General features: G+C 55.2%; 2 protein-coding genes across 5 annotated transcripts; one reads left to right on the top strand and one right to left on the bottom strand.

Annotated features, from left to right (window-relative positions):
* Positions 1-92: 92 nt before the first annotated feature.
* Positions 93-8318, bottom strand: Yif1b (Yip1 interacting factor homolog B, membrane trafficking protein). 4 transcript variants are annotated; one of them, XM_026412148.2, is made up of 8 exons: positions 8210-8318; positions 3421-3659; positions 3243-3347; positions 3051-3129; positions 2867-2924; positions 1866-2021; positions 1692-1785; positions 93-405 (listed from the first exon to the last, which is right to left on the bottom strand). In XM_026412148.2, the coding sequence occupies exons 1-8, from the start codon at positions 8262-8264 to the stop codon at positions 250-252; spliced, it is 942 nt and encodes a 313-aa protein (XP_026267933.1). In that variant the 5' UTR covers positions 8265-8318; the 3' UTR covers positions 93-249. The 4 variants fall into 4 exon arrangements, with proteins under 4 accessions (XP_026267933.1, XP_026267934.1, XP_026267937.1 ...); XM_026412149.2 differs by having other exon boundaries at positions 94-405; positions 8219-8318; XM_026412152.2 differs by lacking the exon at positions 8210-8318 and adding an exon at positions 8097-8180 and having other exon boundaries at positions 94-405.
* A 3927-nt stretch (positions 8319-12245) lies between these two features.
* On the top strand, positions 12246-21805 carry Kcnk6 (potassium two pore domain channel subfamily K member 6). Its single transcript, XM_026412180.2, has 3 exons — positions 12246-12567; positions 21067-21462; positions 21562-21805. Exons 1-3 carry the CDS (start codon positions 12246-12248, stop codon positions 21783-21785), a joined length of 942 nt encoding a protein of 313 aa, XP_026267965.1. The 3' UTR covers positions 21786-21805.
* Positions 21806-26160: the final 4355 nt, after the last annotated feature.

The raw sequence follows: 26160 nt of genomic DNA, 5'->3' as shown, positions 1-26160 counted from the left end.
TGCTCCGCTCCCCGGCCTGGCGCTGCCCCCTGCTGGGCGGCCAGGCCCCTGCCCGGCGTCCCAAGGACGGAGGCGGACCCAGTCCGTCAGGCTTTATTGTTTCTCGCTGTGCAGCTGGAGATCTCAGCACCTTGGCGGGGAGAGGGGCGCGGGCGGGCGCGGGCGGCGGCCCTGCCCGGAAAGGCGGCCCGAGGCGGGCGGAGATGAGCGGCGGCAGCGGGCGGGCGGCTGGCGGCTGCGCGGGCGCCCTCACCGCACCAGGTGGAAGGTGAGCCAGTACATGAGCAGGGGCTGCGCCGCCGCCACGGCCATGGTCAGGTACATGCGCAGCTGGTTCCGCGCCCCGCGCACCGGTACCCCTTCAGCCGCAGCCTCGGCCAGGATCTTCAGCCGCAGCGTCCGGATCTGGGAGGGGAGGGGAGACAGGCGCTGGGTTTACCCTCGCCACCAACCGGCCCGGCCGGAGGACTGGGCGGTGGGAGGACTGGGCGGTGGGAGGACTGAGCGGCAGGAGGACTGGGCGGCGGGAGGACTGGGCGGCGGCGGCGGGAGGACTGGGCGGACTTCTGGCCTCTGCCCACAAGAACCCGCAGCCTGGGCCAAGATCCTGCCCCTCTGCAACTCCAGCAGGGCCCGTGAGCAAAAATGAGGGTTCTAGACTCAAATGCCAGTAAGACAGCTTTACCAGCCACGGTTTTTTCCCCTCTTGGTGCTGAAATCAAATGCAGTGCCTCTCACGTGCTAGACAAGGCACCCTCCGTGCTACACCTGGCACCCTCCGGGATGACCATTTTAAAAGACAAACTAGATCCCCAACCCTGCCTCCCCAATCCCAGACTGAACCCAGACCCAGTCTACCATCGAGCTATACTCGAATCCTTTCTGAGACAAGGTCTCACTATTGCCCGGGGTGGCCTTCATTCTCCTGCCTCAGCCTCCGGTAACTGAGATTATAGGTGGGACCCATACTGCCTAAGGCTGCCCCCACCCCACCTCAGTTTTTTTTAAATGGGGTCTCCCTATGTTGCTGAGGCTGGCCTCCAACTTGAGATCTCCCCACCTAAGCCTCCTAAGTAGCTGGAATTACAGCTAGAAATGTGCCCAGCTAGAAATGCTATTTTCTAAAATATTTGAAATGCATTTTTTTAACTTTGAAATGATGACATCAGCATATCTGCTCATGGGTCATTTACAGTCCAGTAGCCCTGCGCCCCATGTGCACCCTGGGCTCTGACCTCTCCCAGCACCCTGACATGCAGACATCACCATCCCATTTTATAAAAGGGGAAACTGAGGTTTAACCCCAGAACTGATCTGAGGCATGAATTTCGGGTCAACCCAAGCCAGGGCCCTTTGCCAGCACCCCCACTCCGGATGGAAGGGCTCTTAGAGAATCTCCTTCCAGGGACATTTTGGTGGGAAAGTTCCCCACATAAGGGGAAGGGTGGGGACCCAGCCCCCAGCCTGGGTGGGAATCCTCACCGAGCCGGCTCTGCCTGACCCAGCTTGGATACCTCCTCTTCTAAGAAGCCCTCCTGACCCAGGTTGGGGGAGCCACTCCATGGCCCTCAGTTTGGCAACAGCTCTCGTCTAAATTCCTTCTCTGACATCCTTTACTTGGATGCCCCAGGGTCCAACTATGTCCAGGAGGCCTGTGTCCTCAGCCTTACCCACCCTGAGCCCCAGCTCACCATGAACACGAAGATGGACACGCAGCACCAGCCCAGCACCAAGTAGTAGCCAGTTTTCCCAAAGAGCAGGCCCATGAGAACCCCGCCGATCATTCTGGAGAGAGGGAGAATGGAGGCTGGTTTGAGGACAGGGCCCAAGGGCGGGGCTGGCAGGCAGGTTTGGGGGGTACTCACCCGACATATTTGTAGCCCAGGAAGGCCACCAGGTCAATGGTGGTGAGGTCGGTATTGACAGTGACCAGGTAGAGGCTGAGCAGGATGGCCAGCACCTCCAGGGCCAGCCAGGCCAGTGCTGAGCTTGCCTGCAAGCCCAGGAGGTCTGGGGAGAACCTGTGGGACCGAGCTCTGTCATTCAGCTGCTGGCTCAAACCCCCCCTGAGCACTGGCCTAGAGACAGCCCAGCAGTGACCAAGAGGGACCTGGGCCTGCCCTCCTAGACATCCCATTCCAGGATTCCAGTTTGTTCCCAGGCAGTGACACCCACAAGGGTCAATCACAGGTGTGACTCACAGGGGGCTGTGGCACACAGGCCGGAAGGGGTGGCAGAAGGGACTTCCCAGAACAGAGGACAGCTAAGCTGAGGTCTGAAGGAGTAAGCAGTGGTCAGAGAAGGGCTCAACAATTAATCAACTGCTTCTAATGACAGTTGTTTTCAGTGCCACAAAGGAAAGGACAAGGGACTATGAGGGAAAGACAGGGGCTCGCTCTGGAGGAGAGGTGTCAATGCTGGGTGAGGCATGAGCAGGTGACATAGGGAAGGAGCCTCCTGAGCCAAAGTAACAGAAGTGCCCAGGCCCTGGGGCAGCACCAGGCCCTCTGGAGTGGAAAGGGACAGAGTGGCATGGCAGAGGGAGCAAAGGGGATGGAGATGCCAGGCTGAGGAGCTGGGGCTCAATTCGGGGGCTGCTGGCAGCTGTATGGGTCAGTGTGGGGTGCGGCCCAGCCCACAGCTCACATAAAACCTTCCCAGATGCCCCTGGAGTGAGGGCAGCGGGGGCAGCGTGCTCAGGAGAGTGAGGAAGAGGACAGATCTCGGGTGGAGGCTAAGAGGAAGGATGGATTTAGAGGGTGTGACGGGCTGCATGTGGCAAGAGGGGAGGCAAGGGGACAGTGAGGGTGATGGACTGAGACCTCCCTGATGTGCCTTGGTCCCCAAGACCACCCCACTCCCTTACCTATCCTGTGTCCCCAGTGCAAGGCCAGCCACCAAGATGTAGGTGATGAAAGCCATCGCTGTAGGAGAAGACACAAGACAGTGGTCAGAGGAAGGGCCATTTTGGGTCTTGGCACCCAAACTTCTGCCCGAGACGTGCCCAGCCAGAGGGAGGGGGGTGTGGGCAGGGCTGGGCAGGGTGAAACCTGGAATATAGAGGTCAGGCGCGTTGACGTCAAAGCGGGGGGCCACTGGGGTGTCCTGCTGATACTGCACCTCCCAGTCCTGTGGGGAGAAAGGGGGAGCGGGCAGGATCCCCAGAGCAGGGCTCCTCCCGCCTTGCTTACAGCGCTGACCCCGGGACCCCGACCCCGACCGCCGGGCAGCGCAGTGCCAACCTGGTGCAGATAGGGGAAGACGAGCAGGCCCAGCTTTTTGCCCACATACACGGTGTCCACGGCAAAATAGTACTTGAGCTTGGTGACAGGGATGAAGCGGTCAATCTGTGGAGGCAGAGCTCAAGCCTGAGACCCTGCAGCCCCTGCCGTCCCCCCACCCCAGCCCCGGTCCACTCACGTTCTTGTCCACCAGCTCCTTGCCCTGCGCGGCCAGGCTGCTCCCGTAGGCCATGGCCATGTTGGACACAGGATCTGCCAGGAAGGCCGCCTGTGCGGAGGCAGAGGTGTTGGGGTAGCCCAGACCACCAGGTGCCCGCTGGGCTCCATAGCCCCGGTTCTGGGCTGAACTCGTGTCATCAAAAAGTTGGTGGGGGTCGGCCATGCCCGGCGGGGAGGCCGGAGTCCTCCGCTTCGAGGCTGCAGGGGAAGAGAGTGGACGCTCACTCATTCTGCAGCTCTCCTTCTTGCTCCTGCCAAATCAGGGGCTGGGGTCACCAGCAGAGTGCTGACGTCACATGGGCTCTCAGGCGCAGGCTCTGCCTATCCGTCTACCATCCACCAATCTACCCCTCCACATCCATCCATCCCTCCATCATCCATCTGTCATTACCCACCCATCCGTCACCTATCTACCCGTCCATTATCACCTACCTATCACCCACCCATCATCCGTCCATCCATCTTTGCCACCCATCCACTCATCTACAAAATAATAATTAATGACAGTGACATGGATAGCTACTCTGGGGTCTAATACGCACCAAGCCTTTTATAAACTAGGGCTCTGTCCCTGTCTCCCACGCTCTCAGTCACTCAGGGAGAGTGGTTCAGGTCCAGCCACCTTGGCCTTTCAATGCTCACCAGACATACCTGCCACCTACCTGGCACACACCTACCTCAGGCCACTGCACTAGCTGTGCCTCTGCCTGGAATGCTCTCCCCACCATGCGCACACAGTTCCCCTTCTCTGCCTGCGGATGGGGCCTTCCCTGATCACCCCACCCACAGCTGTACCTCCCTTTGGGGTGGTACCTGACCCACCTTCCCTACTTCATTTTGACCACGGAATTCGGCACCAGCTGACCGATCAGCTGTTTTCTTTATTTTACTCACTGTCTCCCCACTGGACTGCGAGACCCTGGGGTAGGGACCTTCACCATGTTCACAGCTGAACCTCAGAGCTAAAGCAGATGCTCAGTGTGAATAAATGGCCACCCCCATTTGACAGATGTGAAACCAAGGCACAGAGAGCAACATGGCTCCTGAAAGGACCAAACAGAGTTGACTGGCATGGAGTCCAGACCAGATCTCTCTGGCAAAGATGACAATGATTAAACCCTGACAGATAGGCACCATGATACATTCCTGTAATCCTTGTGACTCAGACCCTGAGGCAGGAAGATCACAAGTTCAAGACCAGCCTGGACAACTTAGCAAGATCTGACTTGATAAAAAATAAAAAGGGCTGGGGGTAGAGTTCAGTGGTAGAGTCCTCGCCCAGCACACATCAGACCCTGGGTTCTAAGCAGCACATGCACACATACACACGCACACAACTCCACAAAATGTCCCCTCTGGCTTCATGGGGTGGGTGTGGGGGAGGAACATGGGCAGGAAAAGGAGACTGCTGAGGTGGCCCAGAGGGGAGTGGTGGCAGGACCCCAGAGGGTGGGGTATGGGGATGGGCTGTTTCTGGGTACATCTCCCAGGTAGGAAGGATAGGGACTTGCTGGAGGTGGTGAGGAAGTGGAAGAATCAACGCTGAGCAGTGGGGTGGATTGGGGGGGTGGAAGACCAGCAACCTGGCCCTGGGCTCCTGTTCCTGGCCACTGAGCAGTGCCACCCAGCAGACATTTGCTGAGAACTGCTACACGCCAGGCACTGCTTCGGGCACAGGGGACAGGAGGTAAGGCCATGCTGGGATGCGGGAGAAGAATCAATTATCCATGTCACAGCCTCCTCTATCCCTGGGTTCTCCCCTCTGTAGAATGGAGTTAACTGTCCCCCCCCCCCGCCCCCGTGCAGGGCTGGTGTGAGGCAAAGTGACCACTCACAAACTGCTCAGCTGCACAAAACCATGTTCCTTATTATCAGCCCCCCAGCTCTTCCTCTCAATTTTTCTTTCTCTCCTTTTTCCCCCTCTGCAGAGCTGGGGTGGAGCCCAGGCCTTCGCACGCGAGGTAGGTGCTCTGCCACCGAGCCCCGGCACTAGCCCCTTCTTCTCAATTCCTCAGTAGCCTAAACACACAGACCAGGTCTCTTTAATCATGAAGGAAGCAGCACTGGCCCTGACCTTCCCCCTTTCCTCCTTCCCTTTTCCCTTTCACCTCTGGCCAGATGAGTGACTTCCTGAAAGTTCAGGGCGAGTCTTCCTCCCTCCCTGTCATTCCCTTGGCACTGGGTATGTGGGGTTCTGCTGTCACAGGCCTAGGCCATTGTTCCACTCTTATCTAACTCGATCCCCTGGAAGCTTTTGGTGTCACTGCCCCAAATGCCAACCTCCAACTCTGTGGCTTCTGCGACACTGCATGCACCTGTTTCTCAAATCTGTCAGACCTCGCAAGCATCCACGGAGCAGAGCCTGCATGAGAGGCCCTGCTGCGGGCACAGCGCACACAGCACGGGGCAGGGACAGAACCACTCCTGCCTCCAGGAGCTCACAGGCTCCCGAATGGTCCCTCCCTGAAATGTGTGACCCAATTTTCCATCCTTACCCTGTCTTCCGCCTCTCACCTACAGCAATCCCATCCACAATCCACAATCAGCTCTGACCACCACAGGGTGCCTCCGCTTTCTGGGCTCAATCTCTAGCCGCTGTTTTTCCATTGGCACCAGATCCAGGTCTAACCTCTTCCCAGAATTCCCTCTGGCTGCCTGCCCCTGGGTCTTGACCTCAGCGTCCAAACTTTGATTCCCTTCTGCCTCACAACCAGTCAACAATTCCTTAGTTCTCACACACTATGTCCCAAGGTCCCCCTCTCTGACTCTGTCACCTCCCCACTGATTTAAATGTCTTCCCCGGTGGAGCCCTGTCTTAGCTCCACCAACCTCCCTCTAATGGGCAGCCAGTGAACCTTTCAAATGCACGCAGCAAGCCAAAACGTCCTCTGCCTAAGATCAGTGCCCCTTGTGCTGAGAGTCAGCTCCAAACATGGAATGGCCCTGTGTGACCCAGCTCTGCCAGACACCTCTGACCTAGCCACAACAGTCTCTTCAGGCCCTGTCCAAGCAGCCCCTTGCCCTGCAGGCTTTTGGATGTCCAGTACTGTCACCTGGGAGCTCTTCCTTCCTCGGCCCCTGCCAATATCACACCCAGTCCTTGGCCTAGAGGCTTCCTTCTCACAGGTCTCCCGAATCCTGGTACAAAGCAGGAGCCCCGCCTGTTCTGTCCTCCCTTCGGAGTGCACATCTCAGTTTCTAAGCAGATACTCACCTACTTGTGTCCTCTGTGCAGGCCTCCAGTGCCTTCCCCACTCCTACAAGTCTCCTCCTGGATAACTCATCATTACATGTACCCTCTCTGGTACAGAAGCTGCACTGACCCCCAGGCCAGGCCTCCTCTGGGCTCCTGCCAACACCTCCATCCCGGCCCAGCTCCCTCTGCCTCCCATCCCTGTTCTGCGCTGCTCTCATCACATCTCCATTACTTCCCGCTGCCACTTCTGCTCTGTAACTAGCAGCTCCATGAGGGCAGGCACAAGTGCTCTCTGGACACTGGCGTTATCACCTGCATCTCACACCAGTGGGCCAGCCAGGAACTTACCAAAGGTTGAAGAGGTGGAGAGACATTGCCCTCTCCCCCAAGAGTCCTCCTCAACCCGTCACATCCTGGACTATGTACCCCCCAACCCCAGTACCAGGGATTAAACTTGGGGCCTAGAGCACTGATCTACATTTCCAGCCCTTCTTGTTAAATTTTGAGACAGGGCTTGTTAAGGTGTCCGGGTTGGCCTTCATTTTTCAATCTTCCTGACTCTGTCCTCATTACGATTATAGGTACAGGGATTAAAGGTGTGCCTGGGGCAAATTACTTTTTTTTTTTCAATTTTATTTATTTTATTCACTTTAGATATATTTGTGATTGTGTGTGTGGTGCTGGGGATTGAACCCAGGGCCTTGTGCATGCAAGGCAAGCACTCTACCAACTGAGCTATATCCCCAGCCCTCATTTTAGTTATTGATGGACCTTTATTTTTTATTTATATGTGGTGCTGAGAATGGAACCCAGTGCCTCACACATTCGAGGCAAGCGCTGGCTGTACCACCGCACCACAACCCCAGCCCGAGGATTATTCTCTTTATAGCTCTTTTTACTCCCCAAATTATCTTGTTGCTTCGTTTGCTTTTTAGTGTGTCCGCCCTTTCACTGAATTCTGAGCTGTTAAGACAGCAAGGACCAGAGTCCTCAGACCTCCTTCTGAGTACCCAAATTCCAGTATAGAGCCTGACACGGGGGAGCTTAGGCAAGGTATGATGAATGAAGAAATGAAACGCACTGCGCTCATATGGAGATGAAGAGGAATTGAGAGACACAAATTCAAAGGTGGGAAAAAAGGAGATTAACAGTACAATCAGTACAAGTTCAATTTTAAATGAGCGTGAACATGATCCTCTCACCGAGGGCCCTGAAGGCCGTAGTAAGAAGCACGGGCGACAGCTCGTGGGCACTGGGGAGCCACGGAAGGGTGGGGAGCAGGGGAAGGCAGACCGCTAACTCCAAATGAATGAAAGTCGCGTTTCTCCGCACATCACACAATATCCTACTCCAAGTCGTTTTCGTCCACAGCAGTTTCCTAAAGAATCTACCCACAATGCGCCCCCTACCCGGACCTGGCATCCCTGCGCTGTGCACACCTCCAAATTCCAGATCCTCAATCTCGTGACCTCCGACCTGCAGTGACCTCTCCAACCGCCGCCGCGGCCCCGCCACGCCCCCGCCCGCCCGAACTCCTCGATCAGCCACGTACGCCACTTACGCAGCCGGGGCGTCCCCGCCGCCGCCGCCAAGCCTGCCGGGTTCATCCTTTGCCGCCGCCACCTCAGCCGCAGTTCGTAACGTGGCCGCCCGGCTCCCGTAGCCACGCCCCAGCGGTGACACGACAGCCAATGGGCTTCAAGATTGCTCAGATGGCCGCGCCCCCTCTCTCTCACGGAGGCGTGGACGAGTGAGGTGGGGTTTACGTAAGAGGCGGGAACTGGGGCTCTCAGGCGTAAGAAGAGGGGCGGGACCTGAGCGTTAGGGAGGCGGGGCCGGGAACAATCCTAGGAGTAGGCGTTGTTGGGCATGACGGGAAATGTAGGTGTCACGTGTTGAGCGAAGAGGGCGATGGGAAATGGAGTTCTCTGCCGCTTGGGACTCTTTGGGGTGGCCGAGAGCACCGGGGAGCCAGCGAAGGGTGTGAAGAAGGGGAGAAGAGGTGCACTTGTGTTTCCGAGGGGCTGATCGGAGTTGTGCGAGCTCTGACGCTTTGGGCACTCTTTAAGTATTAAAGTGAATATTTAGAGTAGGAAGAAGACACCCAACAGGTTAGGTGAGAAGAACCGGTGTCTTTCTTGGAAGACAGCTTTAGGCAGTTTCCCAGAAATTTATTAAAATGGTCTCTCAACTGGGTTTTCTCTAAAACCAAAGAGGCTCTCTAACTTCCACTTATCTCCGGCAAAGACAACGGTGGGGGTGACATCTGGCAGTGATAGCGCTCCGGAAGGATGTCGGCTGGGGACCCTATCATTGTGGCTTCCCCTTCCTCCTCGGAGATGTGGGTTTTTTCTGGGGACCTTGAAAGGCTGCCCCTGGCTTCTCAATAACGAGTCCAGGCTGCACTGAGGTCCTTGTGTATGAGATGTCCCATTTCTCTTCTCACCTCGGGTTTAGAATGTGCCCCTTCGGCTTCACCGCCGTTTTCTTCTCAGCCTCAACCCTTCCTGTTGCGTCGAGATCCATCTCTTTTTTGGGGGGTGGGGGGAGCACGAGGATTGAGCCCAGGGGCACCTAAACCACTGAGCCACACGCCCATCTCTCTCTCTTTTTTTTTTTTTTTTTTTTTTGGATTTTATTTAGAAACAGGGACTCGCCGAGTTACTTAAGGCCTCACTCAAGGGCTGCGGCTGGCTTTGAACTCGCGATCCTCCTGCCTCAGCCTCCCGAGCCACTGGGATTACAGGCGGGCACCACTCACCCGGCAAGACTGATCTCTTCTTGACTATTTTAAAATTATTATTAATAAAGTATTTTGGGGCTGGGGATGTGGCTCAAGCGGTAGCGCGCTCGCCTGGCATGCGTGCGGCCAGGGTTCGATCCTCAGCACCACATACCAACAAAGATGTTGTGTCCGCCGAGAACTAAAAAAAAAAAAAATTAAATAAATATTAAAAATTAAAAAAAAATTTGATTTAAAAAAAAAATAAAGTATTTTGGCTTCCTGTTGGCCTCTTGTGACTATAGTCATCCTTCGGTATCTGTGGAGGATTGGTTTCCGGACCCTGTAGCTTCCAGAATCCTCAAACACTCCAGCCCTTTATGTAAAACAAGGTAAATCAGGCGCGGTGGTGCACGTCTGTAATCCCAGCGCTCGGAGGCTGAGGCAGGAGGATTGAGAGTTCAAAGCCAGCCACAGCAATTTAGTGAGGCCCTAAGCAACTCAGCAAAACCCTGTCTCTAAATAAAATATAAAAAAGCTCTGGGGATGTCCCTCAGAGGTTAAGCGCTCCTGGGTTCAATCTGTGGGGGGGGGGGAGTAGTTTTTGTGTACACATAGTCCTGTATACTTTGTTTCTATTCTTTTGTGTTGTGTTGGGGATTGAATCCAGGATGCTCTACCACTGAGCCACACAGCCCTTTTTAATTTTTATTTTTGAGACAGGGTCTCACTACCCAGGCCAGCCTTGAGCTTGCAATCCTCCTTCCTCATCCTCCTGAGACACCTCCTGTATACTCTAAATAATAATAATAATAGTTATTATCATTATTATTATTAATATGTAGTGCCAAAGATCAAACTCAGGGTGTCATACATGCTAGAAAGTGGCAAGCACTCCATCATTGCACTACACCCAGCCCCTTAAATCACTCTATATTACTTCTTGGAGTTTTTTTTTTTTTTTTTTTTTGGTGTGGGAGGGATACTGGGTATTGAGTCTCTGGGTGGCACACCCAGATCATTATTTTTGGGGGGTTACTGGGGATGGACTCCAGGTTGCTTTACCACTGAACTACATCATCACACATACATCCTTTTTTGAGACAGGGTCTTGCTAAGTTGCAGGGGCTGGCCTTGAACTTGTGATCCTCCTGCCTCAGCATCCTAACTCATGAGATTACAAGCATGCTCCACAGTGCCTGACCCAGTTCATTGCTATCTTGATTAACAGGTATCTCTTCCTGTAGACTGTCAACCCAAAATTGGCCTCCGTCCCAAGAATTGCCATGGTTTTTATAAATAGAACCAGCTGGCTGGGTCTGGTCTGGCCGGGAGCCCTACTCCTCTGTGGTAAGATGGGGTTGGGATTCTGGGCTGCCTCCCAGAAGGCTGCCAGGAGGTACTCATTTCTGGCTGCAAAGGGATGTAGGGAGACCCTCAGGAAGGACACTGAAGGAATGTTTTGATGATGTTGTTGTTGTTACAGGGATCGAACCCAGGGCCTTGCTCACGCTAGGATGTGCTGTACCACTGAGCTCCACCCAGCCCTCCCTCCCAGGTATATATTTATGATCCCTGTCTATCTTTTTGTGGTGGGGCACTGGGGATTGAACCCAGGGGCACTTTACCACTGAGCCACATCCCCAGCTCTTTTTATTTAGAGACAGGGTCTCCCTAACTTGATGAGGGTCTTGTTAAATTGCAAAGACTGGCCTTGAACTTGGAATTCTCCTGCCTCAGCCTTTGCAGTCACCTTGCTGTTTTTCCTTTTCTTTGCTTCCTTTCTTTAAAAAAAAATAATATATATATATATATATATATATATATATATATATATATATATATATAATAGCTGGACACAATACTTTTATTTTATTTATTTATTTTTATGTGGTGCTGAGGATGGAACCCAGGGCCTCGAACAGCTAGGCCAGCGCTCTACCACTGAGCCACAACCCTACCTGCCTCTTTTTTTTTTCTTCAGTTCTGGGATTGAACTCAGGGCTTCATGCAATATTTTTGAGTCTGGCTCACAAAGACCCTGTCTCACTCCTAGTCACTCTTCGTGTCTCAGCTAGGATGATCCCCTTCTTCAGGTCACTCTCTTGACCTCCCTAAGCTGGGTTATGGCTTCCTCTGGCTTCCTCCATCCTACCCCTGATACTCTATGGGCTGCGGGACCTGTCACCCTGGGCTGTCACTCTACTGATCTGTCAGTTTCCCCATATACTGAGAACCCAATAGGGGCAGGGTCCAAGACTGCTTTGTTCTCAGTACTACCCAGAACAAAGTGCGATCTGAACAAAGATGTGGTGAATGGGTTAGGATCCTCGCTCTGTCCAGGAGGACACAGGGGACACCTGACCCTATCATGTCTGCCTTTGTGTAGACGTTCCTACAGGGTGGTGGCCATCCCATCTAGGGCGCAAGACTTGGCGAGTAGGGTGAGAAATGGATTTCAGTCTGCCCCTGAGCCTAGCCACGCTCTTTGATGCAGTGCACAACCTGAGCAGACTCGCGCAGCGGCGCAGAGAGGAGTTGGGGAGCGGCTGTTCCATCCACCAGGAGAGTTTGACTCTCTCCAGTTTGGGGAACCGCGATCTCCCCACCCTCTGGTCCTGTCGGGCTCCTGGCCAGGAGCGCTGGGCTCCGCCCTCGGTGCCCTGCAGAACACCTGGAGTTGGGCGTGCCTCAGTTTCCCGGAGGCTGGGCGTTCCTCCAGCCCCGCTCCTCCCCTTTTTCCTCTTCCTCTTGGGGCATCAGTGGCCCAGCGTCGGACTCCCGGAACTGAACCCAGGCGGCGGGCGGCGGCGGCGGCGGGGGCCACGTCAGCGGGCGGCCCGGGGCTGTGCGGGCGGCGGGCGCCATGCAGCGGGGCGCGCTCCTGGCGGGCGCCCTGGCCGCGTACGCCGTGTACTTGGTGCTGGGCGCGCTGCTGGTGGCGCGGCTGGAGGCGCCGCACGAAGCCCGGCTCCGAGCCGAGTTGGGGACACTGCGGGAGCAGCTGCTGCGGCGCAGCCCGTGCGTGGCGGCCCCGGCCCTGGACGCCTTCGTGGAGCGAGTGCTGGCAGCCGGACGGCTGGGGCGCGCCGCGCTGGCCAACGCGTCGGGGCCCGCCAACGCCTCGGACCCCGCCTGGGACTTCGCCTCGGCGCTCTTCTTCGCCAGCACGCTGGTCACCACCGTGGGTACGTGAGCGCGCCCCGCCGGCCAGCCAGCGCGCGGACCCCACCTGGTCCTGGCCCTTCGGACCCGCGGGTCCTTCAAAACGCCCCTCCCTCCCGGGCCTCGGAGCCCCTCAACCCACGCCCACCCGTCCAGGCCCCCGGGCCACAGGAGGCGTGACCCCCTGGGGTCCCTCAGCCAGGCCTTTCCTCCTAAGCGGGAAACACCCCTCCAGTTCTGTCGGGAAGCAAGCGTCCGGGACCTCACCGCCCGGAGACCTCACCGCCCCGTCTTAACCCTGGTGAGGATTTGGGTCTCTCCAGAGACCAAGGAGGACCTGGAAGCCTCCACCTGACATCCTGTCCCCTCTGGCTGGGAGCCTCCTGCAGGCTAGAACCTATCTCTGGGCTGCTACAGCCATTGCTTCCAACCTTGTCTCCTGTGTTGTCTCTGAAATTCTCTCCACGAAGGCTGCGCCAGGCTCTGCACAGGACCTTCCCCAGCACCACGTCTACCCTGGACGGTCAGCAAGGGCCTGGGACACTGCCCTATCCCTTAGCAGCATCTCCCTTACCACCTGCCCTCGGGTACCCTGGGCTTCACAGCCCTCTCTGCCTACAGAGACTGTCCCTACACCCACTGACTGTCCCTACACCCACTTCCTCCTGACCCCAGCCAGGACCCTGCCGCCCCACACCATCACCAAAGGCCTACCTTCCAGGGGGACACTTGGCAGGAACCTGTGGCTGCTCTGGGACTCCCAACCCTCTGGCCCTCCATCACTCTCTGCATGGGTCCCAGATAGGACAGGGCCATGCCTGTGGCCTCATACTCCCCCGCTCCAGGTCAGGACCTCCCACAGCCATCCTGACAGTGCCCCCAGCATTGCAGGGTTTCTTCCTCAGCTGGGACACTCTCTGTTCCTTCTGGACCAGTGACCCCAATTTAGTAGCCCCAACAACTGAGGGTGTGTGAAAGGGACCCCCCATGGAGGGAGGCCGAGCACCCTCTAGGAGGCCCACAGACTGTCCAACCAGAAGACCACTCCCAGACTCCCACCGCTCTGTCCCCTAACCACCTCCAGCAGACTTCTAGCCCTTTGAAACCCCAGGACTCTCCATGAAGTCCTCTTTAAACCATGAACTGAGACTCCCACCCCCCCACCCTGAAACCCCTCAGTGAGAGCCCCAGAACCACCAGGACCTCCTGTGGGGATGCTAGCGCCCCTCACACTGTTGTGGACAGCAGAATCTGCCTCCCGGCCCCACAAGATGCCAGCCCAGATGGCCTCTCCCACGTCCCCTGCCCTCTGTGGATTTCCCAAACAAGGGGATCTCCTGGGGACTTGGGAGCCCTCTGACCTTTTCCAGACTCACAGCTGGGACGTCCCTCTCCACCCAACTGCCCCAGCCTGTGTTGTCTCTGAAATTCTCTCCACGAAGGCTGCGCCAGGCTCTGCACAGGACCTTCCCCAGCACCACGTCTACCCTGGACGGTCAGCAAGGGCCTGGGACACTGCCCTATCCCTTAGCAGCATCTCCCTTACCACCTGCCCTCGGGTACCCTGGGCTTCACAGCCCTCTCTGCCTGAGGACTTCTCTGCCAGACGTCACCAGCGGCTGCTGGCCCTTTGACCCAGGACCCCAGGATTCATTTCAAACAAGGACACTGGCCCTTGATTTAAGACTGACCCCTAGACTCCCTGCTCTGAGCCCTCATTCAAGTGGGACCCTGGGATCTACCCCACCCCCAACCCTTGAGAACCCTGGCCCGGGGAAGTCCCTTGTCCCCTCACAGACCTGGGAAGTCCCTCTGCCATCACGCTCTGCTGCTCCCCAGCCCCTCCCTAGCCACCAGCTGCCCCTTTGGGAACGTGGAGGAGGGTGGTCCAGAATCCTGACGGCCTCCAGCTGGTAGTGCAGCAGTAAGGGGTGGCATCTGTCCCCCTTGGTGCCCCATCCTATGGATCGGCCAACAGAGGCCACTGGCGGCAAAGCGGGGTGATTTTCTCCCAGACTAGACTTAGCCGCCTTGCCTGGGGCGTGCTCTCCCCCACACTGCGGGGCCTGCCAGGGCAGGCCCGACCAGCCTCTGACCTTCCCTGGGTCAGCGCCTTGCTGTCTCCTCGTAGATCCTGGTTTCTGCATCATCCTCCCTGGAGGAGGAGCAGGTGAGGGAGGCCAGACACCAGGCAGATGCGGCCTGGCTTGGCATCCCGGCTCCGCTGCTGCTCCGTGTCCTCCCTCATCTGTAAAATGGGCTAATAAAGCTGGGTGTGGTGGCCCACACCTGTGATCGCAGTGACTCAGGAGGCTGAGGCAGAAGGATCCCAAGTTCGAGGTCAGCCTCAGCAATTTAAAACAAAAGCTGGGCATGTGGCTCAGTCGTAGAGCACCCCTGAATTCAGTCCCCATTAGTGAAAAAAAAGATAGTAATGCCTGGAGAGAGAGAAAATATGAGAGAGAGTGTGTGTCCATTAGCCCAAGGTCACACAGCTGGAAAGGTGTAGAGATTTGAACCAAATCTCCAGAATCCAGTGCTCTTACCCAACATACCACTCTGCCACTGAGCAAGGTCTTGCTGCCCGACGCACATAGAAGCCAGGGTTTTTACAAAAAGAAAGAGCTTTATTGAAGGCCAAGGGCAAGGAGGCGGGAGGCACATTCAAGTCCATTTCCCAGACTGGACTGGCCAGTAGGGGAGGAGCCGGAGTGGCTGGGGACGGGGTTTGACAGTCGGCTGGTCCAGGGGAACTTGGGGATGATTCTGGTCTATTCTGCCTCTGTTGACAGTGGCCCTCGCTGGTCTAGTCCAGGGCTGGGGGCCTGTTCTCTGGTTCTGCTCCTCAGAGCCTGGGTTCCTCCAGGCTGCTGAGGCCATCTTAGGTCAGATCCCAGGGTCCCGTGCCAGTTCTGAAAAACAGCCTGACGTGCCTTTAGGAACAGGGAAGTCGCCATTCGATGGCTCTGTTTCAACACTGCGTGGCTTGAAGAGGGCCAGTGTGCGTTTCCTAGAGGAACTCAGCCGTGAAGGCAGTGGATCGAGGGGTCAGGGTGGGAGGGACAGGGCAGGAGGCTTCCTCCACTGGGCTGGACAGTTTCTTTTCTCTGGCGTTGGGGATGGAGCCCAGGGCCTTGCACATACCCGACAGCACTCTACCTCCCAAACCCAGGCCAGTCAGCCACACGTGGTGCTCACACCTGTGGTCCCAACTCCCCAGGCACCTCAGGCAGAAGGATCATGAGTTCCAGGCCAGTTGGGGCAACATGGCGAGACCTGTTTCAAAAGAGTGGGAGGGGGTGAAAAAGGAGGGAGGGGGAGATGAGGCTGGGTGCGGTGACACCTATAATCCTGGCTACTCAGGAGGCTGAGGAAGGAGGATCGAAAGCTGAAGGCCAGCCTCAGCAATTCAGTGAGGCCCTAAGTAACTTAGTGAGACCCTGTTGCAAATTTTTAAAAAATTTAAACATTAGGGGGCTGGGGATGTGGCTCAAGTGATAGCGCACTCGCCTGGCATGCGTGCGGCCCGGGTTCGATCCTCACACCACATACAAAAGTGTTGTGTCCGCCGAAAACTAAAAAATAAATAAATATTAAAATTCTCTCTCTCAAAAAAATTTTAAACATTAGGGGTGTAGCTTAGTGGCAAAGCACTTCTTCTGGGTTCCATTCCCAGTACAAAAAAAAAAAAGTGGGGGGAGATGAGGAATTTGATGCAATATCCAGGGTGGGGATTCTTAGGAGTCTTGAAGATAAACATCGCTCAGAGAAAGCTGGCTGGAGTTTGGTCAAGGAGGCGTCCTTGCCAGGGTGAGCTGGTACAGCTCATGTTGACAGAGCCTCAGGCACCTGGATGGTTCTGGGTGGGGCCGGGAACCCCGAATGTACCTGGAGCCTTGGAATACAGACTGGATGTCCTTCCAAGAGACCTGTTTCTCAGTGTCCCTCATTTTGTCACAGGCCCAAATCCTAAGACCTAGTGAGAAGTTGAGGCCAGGTGTGGGCAGCGGGGATAGGGAACTGGGACCAGGGAGAAGGAAGTCAGGCTTGTGGTCACCGTAGCTGGCTGCCTCGTGTGCATGGGGCCCTGATCCACCCCCGAACACACACGCACCCACCCATGCACACACACACACTCACACACACACGGATTGTAGTACCACATCGCCACGACCCTCTCCACACTTGCGCTGGGTGCTAAGCGCCCCCCTGCTGTAGGATCACTACCACGTTTGAGGAGGGGGATTATTTATTGAGCCCTTTTTCTTTTCTTTTTTTTTGCTGGTTAGAAAACAGAGGCTCAGAAAGGAGGCGTCACCTAGCCAAGGTCATGCAGGAAAAAAATGGAAAACACTTATTTGGGACTCAGCTCTTTGAAGTAGTAAGTGGAGGCCCGCCAGCCCCATCCGATCCCAGCTCTGGTTTTCTTGTTTATGAGGATGTCCTGTGGCTTGCAAACCGGTTGTGTCAGCTGGGTCAGGGGAGGTTCTCCACCAAACCCTCATTTTGCTGGGTGTGGTGGCGCAGGCCTGTAATCCCGGCTACTTGGGGGGCTGCGGCAGGGTGATTCCAAGTTCAAGGCCAGCCTGGGCCATTGAAGGAAAACTTGTCCAAAAAATAAAAAGGGTTGGGGTGTGGCTCAGTGGTGGAGCACCCTGGTTTCAATCCCCAGGAACACACAGAACACAAAGCCTTGTTTTATTTTTTATTGATTGATCTTGCTCTGTTACCCAGGCTGTGCGAACTGCTGGGCTCAGGGTCCTCCTGCCTCAGCCTCGACGGACTGGGACTGCGGGTTGCACCACCACACCCAGCTAGAACCTGTGTTCCTGAGGTTAGAGTCATGAAGGAGAAGCTCCCAATCACAGTTGCTTAAATAAGATGGATGTGGACTCCTTGCTCACATTTGAGGTGGTCAGTCCAAGACCAGAGAGGTGCTGGGGGTCAGAGACCCATACTCCTCAGCAAAACCCTGCTCCCCTGTATCTGCTCTGGACAGTTTCTGTTTCCCAGGTCTCTTTACAGTCCAAAACGACTGCTGCACTCCAGCCTTCATGTCTGTGTTCCAGTCAACAGAACAGGAAAGAAAAGGGACGATATGGGGATTACCCCTCTCCTTCATGACCCTTCCTGGAAGTCCCTGAATTCATTCATTCATTCTTTCTTTCTTTCTTGAGTAACAGCATGAGGTTATTAGAGGAGACAGAAAAGGGGAAAACGGAACACTCTCAAGGGAGAGAGTGGATCCTCTCAGAGAGAAGGACCTGGATTCTTTCATGATAATTCATTGTCCAGAAATTAGCCACAGAGTCACATCTGGCTGCAAGGGAGGAGGGATGTCCTTATTCTAGGTGGCTGAGGGCATCTGCCAGACTCGGTGGCCCTGCCTGTAATCCCAGCAGCTGACCTTGAGCTTGGGATCCTCCTGCCTCGGCCTCCTGAGTAGCTGGGGTTACAGGTGCGCACCGCCACACCTGACATCCTTTTTCCTTTTCTCAATTTTAGTGATAAAATAGACACAACATAAAATGTACTATCTTCACCATTTTTTTAAAGAGAGAGAATTTTTTAATATTTATTTTTTAGTTCTTGGCAGACACAACATCTTTGTTTGTATGTGGTGCTGAGGATCGAACCCGGGCTGCACGCATGCCAAGCGAGCGCGCTACCGCTTGAGCCACATCCCCAGCCCTATCTTCACCATTTTTAGAAATATTTTTTAGTTGTAGAGGGACACACAATCTCTCTGTTGATTAATTTATTTTTATGTGGTGCCGAGGATCGAACCAGTGCCTCGCACATGCTAGGCCAGCGCTCTGCCATTGAGCCCCAGCCCCAGGCTCATCTTCACCATTTTGAAGTATGTAGTTCAATGTCGCTGATCACATTCACTGTTGTGTACCCCTCCCCATCATCTACTTCCAGGACTGTTTTCATCTTGCAAAAGGGAAACTCTGATGCCTATAATCCCAGTGGCTAGGGAGGCTGAGGCAGGAAGGTTACAAGTTGGAGGCCAGCCTCAGCAATTTAATGTCACCCTGTCTCAAAGTAAAAAAGGGCTGGGGATATGGCTCTGTGGTAAAGTGCCCCTGGGTTCAATTCTCAGTGCCAAAGGAGTAAAAAAACAAAACCAAACCCAGACACTCTGCCTTCCTGGAACAATAATTCCCTGATGGCCTCTCCCTCTGAGCCCTGGCAGTCACCGTTCTACTTTCTCTGAATCTGACCGCCTACCTGCCTTACTGAGGGGAATCAACCAGAACTTATCTTCTAGTGACTGGTCACTCAGCAGTTCTCAGAGATAATCCACGTTACAGCACGTATCAGAATTTCTTCTTTTCAAGGCCGAATATCAGCGTGTGCTGCATTGTGCTGGTCCATTAATCTGTGGATGGGAACTTGAGTTACTTCCTCATTCTAACTATTGTGAGCAGTTCTGTCTTCTAGAGCTTGCTTTTGGTTCTTTGAAGTATATATATATAAATGGGATCAGCGCTGGGTGTAGCTCACAGCACTTGCCTAGCAGCCCTGAGGCCTGGGTTCCATCCCCAGCGCTGCAAAGAATCAACCAACTAAGCAAACAAAAAAATACAAAGGAAAAAGAAAACACCTGGGATCCCTTTGTTTGGGAAGCAGGCTCAGTGAACACCGGCTGGTGCAGGTGTCCACCCTGCATTATGCATCGCAGTGCTGGGTCTGCAGCCTTTTAACTGTGGCATAACTGGGTCCTCGTCACCGAGTCATAGATCTGACGCTTTGGTTTGTTTATTAGGGAAATATAAAGAGATTTAAAATTGCTCTTTGTCACTCCTAGTCAGTGCCCCCACACCTGAGGTCCTCTTTGACATATTTCTGCTTGCAGAACTCATGTCCCCGCAGGCCTTGCTGGGTTCCCATAGCCCTCCAGGAGTCCACTGGGGCTTGTCACACCCTTTTAAGAGTAGGGGAAACTGAGGCCAGGCAGAAGCCTGCGTCTTTCATTAAGTACCCCCGGGATCATGCGCACAGCAGGGACAGAACAGAATCCGCTGCCCTCCTGGAACCGATGCCCTCGGGAGGCAGTAACCAAATAAGGAAACTGGGGTGTGGGAAGGCAGGAGGAAGGGGGTGTTGCAACCTAGAATAGAGTGGTCAGAGGAGGCATCACTGAGAGGGTGACATTGGATAAAAGTCTGAAGGACTGGAGAGGGGAATCCGGGGATATATGGAAAGAGCTTTGGCCCTGTGCAAAGGCCCTGAGGTAGGAGCATACTGCCCCTTTGGGTTGGGTGAAGCCTTTGTCCTTCAGTCTGAGTGAGCTGGACAGACTGTGGGGTCTGGTTAGAAGAAAAGGGAGGTCTGGGGGAGGCTGCTGTGGTCGGTGGGACAAGGGCAGGGCCATGAGGCTACGTTAGGGGGAGAAGTGGGTGGCTGTGGGTCTGTCTGAAGGCTGAGATGACAGGCCACGCTGACACATGGAATGTGAGATTCCTGAAGTCCTGGGTGAAAGTGCAGCTGGCTTGTCACTGAAATGGGTTTTGCAAGAGAGTTACTCACAGGGACTGGTGTGGAAAGTGTCTCAACTTTAATGTTAATGCTTCCCAGAGGAGAGGGTCGGGGACATTCATGGGAGAAGGAAGCAGGTTGACATGAGGTGTGGAAAAAGGTGACTGGAGGTGAAGCCATTAGTGGTCTGCGTGGGACTCATCAGTCTTCCTGGCTCTTTATGGGACATATGTTCGGAAAATGGAAGCATTAGCATGACCTGAAGGGGAAGTTTGCCCCTTGATATCAAAGAGGTCGCCTGCATGGGCCCAAGGCAAGAGTCAGGGTTTTAGCCAAAGCGGCCTCCAAGTCCCATAGAAGTTACCTGGGCCACCGTGAGCATCAAGACCCACACTCAGAGGTGTCCTCTCAGCAGAGCAGCGGGAGACTAATAATGTGTCACTTAGCTGTGTGACCTCTAAAATTAGTGATATGTATAGACTCTTCAGTGCTGGTGATGGAACTTGGGGCCTTGCCCATACCAGCAGGGACTCCCAGTCCCCAAGTCAGTGGTGGGGAGGTCCTGGAGACTGAATCCAGGGTACCACTGAGCTATGTCCCAGCCCTTTGTATTTTTTTAATTTATTTTGGTATCTGCTGAGCCACACCCCGGACCTTTTTATTTTTTATTTTGAGGGGGTGGTGGCTAAGTTGCTTAGGGCCTCACTGAGTTGCTGAGGCTGGCTTTGAACTTGAGGTTCTCCTGCCTCAGCCTCCCCAGTCGTGGGAATTCAGGTGTGTGCCACGTACCCAGCTCAAATCAGCGATCTTTATCCTTAAAAGCAAGTAACTGAAAGCAAATGTGGCGAGTCAGGGAGGCTTTCCTGAGTTTGCAAGCAACCCTGGCTCTAGGCTTGAGTGGGGGGTGGCGGCCACTCTGGGGACAGGAGGCCCTGCAGGGGGGTGGGTTGGGCTGCAGTCAGCTCTGGTTCGGGTGTCCCCCGCCACCTGGGCCAGCTCCGTGGAGCGCTGGGTGGACAGCAGCCCCCTCCCCGCAGGCTACGGCTACACGACGCCGCTGACGGACGCGGGCAAGGCCTTCTCCATCGCCTTCGCGCTCCTGGGCGTGCCGACCACCATGCTGCTGCTCACCGCCTCGGCCCAGCGCCTGTCGCTGCTGCTGACCCACGCGCCCCTGTCCTGGCTGAGCTGGCGCTGGGGCTGGGACCCGCGACGGGCCGCGCGCTGGCACCTGGTGGCCCTGCTGGGCGTCATCGTGACCGTCTGCTTTCTGGTGCCGGCCGCGGTCTTCGCCCACCTGGAGGAGGCCTGGAGCTTCCTGGACGCCTTCTACTTCTGCTTCATCTCTCTGTCCACCATCGGCCTGGGAGACTATGTCCCCGGCGAGGCCCCCGGCCAGCCCCACCGGGCCCTCTACAAGGTGCTGGTCACAGGTGAGCTGGGCCTGGCTGGTGCCGAGGGCGGGCGGGTGGCGGGAGGGCTGCGGGGGACAGCCGCGCGCCGCGCCAGGCCGACCCTCCCCGTGTCCGCAGCCTACCTCTTCCTGGGCCTGGTGGCCATGGTGCTGGTGCTGCAGACCTTCCGCCACGTGTCCGACCTCCACGGCCTCACGGAGCTCGTCCTGCTGCCCAGCCCGTGCCCCGCCAGCCTCGGTGACGACAGGGACGATCGGGTGGACATCCTGGGCGCCGCGCCCGAGCTGCACCAGCACCTCTCCGCTGGCGCCCGCGCCGACTACGCCTCCATCCCCAGGTAGCGGGCAGGACCCGACGTCCACGCAGGTGGAGCGAGGCAGGGGCTGCTCGGCCCTTGGGCCCTGGGGCTCCAGCGCCCCCCCCCTCTCCCCACCTATTGTCCCCTCTCCCCCTTGCCCCCCCTTTCTGGTTTCCTGACTACCGTCCTCCCCTCCTGATGTCCCTTCCTGCCTCAGTCTCCAAGTTCCGTCAGCCGCTCACCCACCGGCTCGTCCAGCTAGGCTGTCCCACACCCTGTCCCGACCTGTCTAGAGCAGGCCAGGTGCTCAGTGGCAGCCCTCTCTGAGCCTCGGTTTCCTCGTCCTCGGCTGTCAGAGGGCCGTCCGTTCACCCTCAGACCCGGCCTCTGTGCTGGCCCAGGGCTACACAGTTCTGGGGACACAGGAGTAGTGGAGGTGGCCCTGGTCTCTGCCTTTATAAGAGATGTGTCCCCACCTGGTGGAAGTCCCAGATGGCACAGGCAGAGTGAGTGGTCAGGCCACCAGCCCAGCTGCAGCTGGAAGGTCAGGAGAGGAAGTGACAGAACTGAGAACGGACACGTGAGGAATGGTCAGAGGAAGAAGGTGTCCTTGATTCGTGTTCCCAGGTACCTCCAGGGACCAGGGCCCGCGTGGCCATCCTGCGGCAGGCCGGGTGGCAGGACCTCCCTCAGCATCTCAGTCCAGGTCGCCCTTCACTGAGCTTGTGGGCTCCCTCTAGCCCCGCCGTGTCCTGCCTGGGTCCTTGGGCAGTTTCTCTACCTCTCAGACTGTTCCTATAAAATGGCAACCAGGACAGCGCCACTTGCAGTGGTGATGTGGCCGGGGCTGCCCTGTTACTCTGTGACACTCTCTGGCGGGCTCTCTTCTGGATACTTTACAGGAAGGGAGATAATGTGGGTGATCTCCTTTCCACAAATGAGGAAACTGAGGCAAGGGAAGGCGGTCCCTTGACCCAGCCACGGGCGAGGAAGTGGTTGTAGGTTTAAGCCCCTGGGATCTGCTGCTCCTGAGATGGGCTGTCGAAGAGCCTCCTGCCAAGGGCCCTGGACTGAGCTCCTAGCTCTACCCTGTGCCTCAGTCACAGAAGGGACCACGGGGCACTGGAGCCAGGCAGGGCAGGACAGGCAGAAGCAAGAGCCTGCCCAGGCCTGGTGCTGGGGCATGGGGACAGCAGCTTCTGGCTCTTGTGCCTGGAATAAGGCAGGGAAGGGGGAGGAGCTGGTCTGAGTCCTGCAGTGACTCCGGGGGTGGCCTCATCCCGAGGGCACTGGAGAGGTATGGAGAGGTTTGGGGAAGGGGAGTCGTGGTCAGTTTGGGACTTTAGGAAGGCCCCCAGCTGCGTGTGCAGGGAGATAAGTTGGGGAAACTGAGGCAGGCTGCTGGGGGAGGCTGGGGGAGAACAGAGGGCGAGAATGGGCTGGGCAGGGCCATGGGATCGGGGAGGCCCCGAGCTGGCGGATGGGCTTTGCAGACTGGGAAGGACCAGGCCCGTGGTCAGTTGTGCCCTGGGACCTGGGAGGCAGCACAGCTCTGAGGGGGGTTGGGGGCTATTTTAACATATGGTGAGTCTGAGGGGCTACAGGGACATCCAGCAGGTGTCACAGGGCCCTGGGGCTGGGGCTCAGTGGGGTAGTCAAAGTTGGAGACAGAGATAAAGGAATTAAGGCCGTGGGAGGAGATGAAGAGAGAAGTAAGTGGCCTCAGGCTGTTTACATATTGATATCAGTTAGGAAAGATTTTGGCTTTTCTGGGGTTCTAATAAGGCAAATGTTAGATTGCTCCTCATCAGAGTCAGGGAGACCTCTGGAAATACTCTCCACAGCTATGCGAGAGCCTAGTGATCCCAGGGTCCCTGTGTCTCTGCTCTGCCACCCTCAGCTGAAGGCTTGCCTCACATGTGTTCTCCCCTCATGGTCCCAAAGTGGCTGCCAGAGGTCTAGGCATCACAATTGGACATGATCTTCTCTAGTGAGCAATGACCCTTCAATGAATGTTGTGATACCAAAGAAAAGTGCTTACAAAGGAGAAAGAAAAAGAGCACAGGATAAAGAGGAATAAGGAATAAGGAATAAGCTCAAGAGGCTGAGGCAGGAGAGTCGTGGGTTCAAAGCCAGCCTTTGCAACTCAGCAAGACCCTGTCTCTAAATGAAATATAGAAAGGGCTGGGGCTGAGCGGGTAAGCGCCTCTGGGTTCAATCCCTGGTACAGAGAGAGAGAGAAAATAGAGGAGAGGGAGGAGAGGAAAAGGAAAAGAGAAATGCCAGCTGTACCACGGAGAGTCTTCGAAGGAGAAGCCTTCCTCCTGCACTCGGCTCGGGGGTCCGCAGGTTTCCTCCCGGGCTGCGCCGGCAACGTGCACACGCGTGTCTTATTTCCCATTCTACACAAATGGTACCTAGTGTGTTGAGGTGGTGAGAATCACAGACTGTCACTCCCAAGCTGGGGGACTTTGGGCAGGTGATGTCACCTCCAGTTGCTCATTTGTGCTCATTTGTGACACGGGATGCCCACAGCGCCTACCTCATGGATGGAGAGCTACCATCTGGAGAGCGCCCAGTGGGCGCAGGACTCCGTGAAATGCTGCCTCATATTGCTGTTGTTCTCATTGTAAAATATTATGTAGATGATATAAAAAAAATTCGCATTTCAACATCACATGCTGTGACATCACTGCTTCTTGTATTTTTTCCGCCATCACGGTGTAATTCAGACATTACACCAGAGGCACACGCCCCCGTCTCATATCCTTTGTATCTGGGGGGCCTCCTCTAGGACACATGTCCCCGAGTCATTCTGGCATCCCCGAGAGGTGTGTGGGTGATTTCATCTTTTGCTGCTAAAACAATGCTGCAGCAAAAGCCTTGTGCACTGGAACCTAATGAAGGCACTGTCCCCGCCTAGGGTGCTGTGTCCCCAAGCTGGGCATGTCACTGGGAGACCTGGTGGTGTTGACTGGTGGATCTAGATGGGTTAGGTACATGGCTGCTGAGTTGATTTCTTTGGATGAAGTCACCCTCCCGGCCTGTGGGGTGGACTGGTGGGAAAGACAGGCTCCACCTGCTGTCCATTTACATAAGGGTACCTGGTCTGTGCTGTTGGGCAGGGCTTGAATCTCTCCATCCAATGACAGAGACAGGTCTGTCTCTAGCCAGGTGTCCTCAGGGGCTGAAGGATTTATGGGGGCTTGTCATGCATCACAGAAAAAAATCTGGAGGGCTGAGGGTGTAGCCCAGTAGTAGACACTTGCCTAGCGTGTGCACGGCCCTGGGTTCCACCCCCAGCGCCACAAAACCATGACAGAAACTTGAAGGGAAGTAGCTTGGTGACAAAAAAGGAACTGGTATTTGAGCACATTACAGTGTGTGCACAGGTCTGAAGAAGAGATGGCACCTGAGCAAGGACATGCCACCACTCTGTGTGACTGGCCGTGGCACACAGGAATCTATGGGGAGGAATGAGGCGATCTGGATGGGACAACAGGGATGTTCATCTGGAAGCCACCTGAGGGGTCTGGATGTTCCTGAGTCCTGGGATTTGGAAGGTTTTAGAGTTCTGGTTCTCAAGGTGTGGGCCTCAGACCTTTAGGATCAGCATCACCTAAGAACTTGATAGAAATAAAACTTCTCATGCCTACCCCAGATCTACTGAATCAAAAATTCCAGGGTGGAGTCCACCATCCTGTTTGAATGAGGTCTTTTTGTGAATCTAATGAGAGCTCAAATTTGAAAACGACTGGTTTGAAGTCAGGTTTGCAGTTCATTGAAAAGTCATAGGTCTCCCTGGAGCTGCAACTCAGAAGTAGAGTGCTTGCTTGGCATGCATGAGATTCAATCCCAAGCACAGTTAAAAAAAAATAATAAAAATAAATATAAAGTCACAATTAGAGACTTTAAAAGTTAAAATGAAAACAAATTTAGATTAAAGCTCTCCATGGCATTCCTCTGTGATTCTACAATTTCTACTGAACCAGACCTGGTCTGCCCAGTGCACACTTGCCAATCATGGAAATCTCAGGGTGAATTTTGTAAGACTTTCTTCACAAAGTGGTTAGTGTGAAGGTGGAAAGTAAGGATAAGGTTTGTGATATGGGAGAAAGAAACAGGGTAATTTAAGACATGGGGATATCTGATTGGAGGTGAAGTATCAGTAGTCTATGCATGCCCAATCAATTTTCATAGGATACATAGAAAATGGCAGCATTAGTATGATCTGAAGGTGGAGTTTTCAGGTTCCTAACATCAAAGAAGTCGCCCATTTAACACTTGTGCAGACCCAAGTGAAGAGCCATAGCTTTTAAAAAAAAATTCTTCAAGTCCCTGAAAAGTAACCGAGGCACCCATTATCACCATCACCCACATTAGGTGGTATTTACTCCAAAGTGAATGGGAGACTAGTA

This window comes from Urocitellus parryii, chromosome 15 (assembly GCF_045843805.1).
Source record: "Urocitellus parryii isolate mUroPar1 chromosome 15, mUroPar1.hap1, whole genome shotgun sequence".
Taxonomy (NCBI): domain Eukaryota; kingdom Metazoa; phylum Chordata; class Mammalia; order Rodentia; family Sciuridae; genus Urocitellus; species Urocitellus parryii.
Note: the sequence above shows the minus strand (reverse complement) of the source record. Positions and strands in the feature narration are given on the sequence as shown.

Excerpts from the sequence above, each read along its gene's own strand:
- Yif1b (XM_026412148.2), bottom strand. The coding sequence starts at position 8,264 with ATGAACCCGGCAGGCTTGGCGGCGGCGGCGGGGACGCCCCGGCTGCGT. Across the intron at positions 2,925-3,050 it reads GCCTGACCTCTATATTCCAG|CGATGGCTTTCATCACCTAC; the intron begins GTTTCACCCTGC and ends CTTCTCCTACAG. Across the intron at positions 1,786-1,865 it reads CTGGGCTACAAATATGTCGG|AATGATCGGCGGGGTTCTCA; the intron begins GTGAGTACCCCC and ends CCCTCTCTCCAG.
- Kcnk6 (XM_026412180.2), top strand. The coding sequence starts at position 12,246 with ATGCAGCGGGGCGCGCTCCTGGCGGGCGCCCTGGCCGCGTACGCCGTG. Across the intron at positions 12,568-21,066 it reads CACGCTGGTCACCACCGTGG|GCTACGGCTACACGACGCCG; the intron begins GTACGTGAGCGC and ends CCCTCCCCGCAG. Across the intron at positions 21,463-21,561 it reads CTACAAGGTGCTGGTCACAG|CCTACCTCTTCCTGGGCCTG; the intron begins GTGAGCTGGGCC and ends CCGTGTCCGCAG.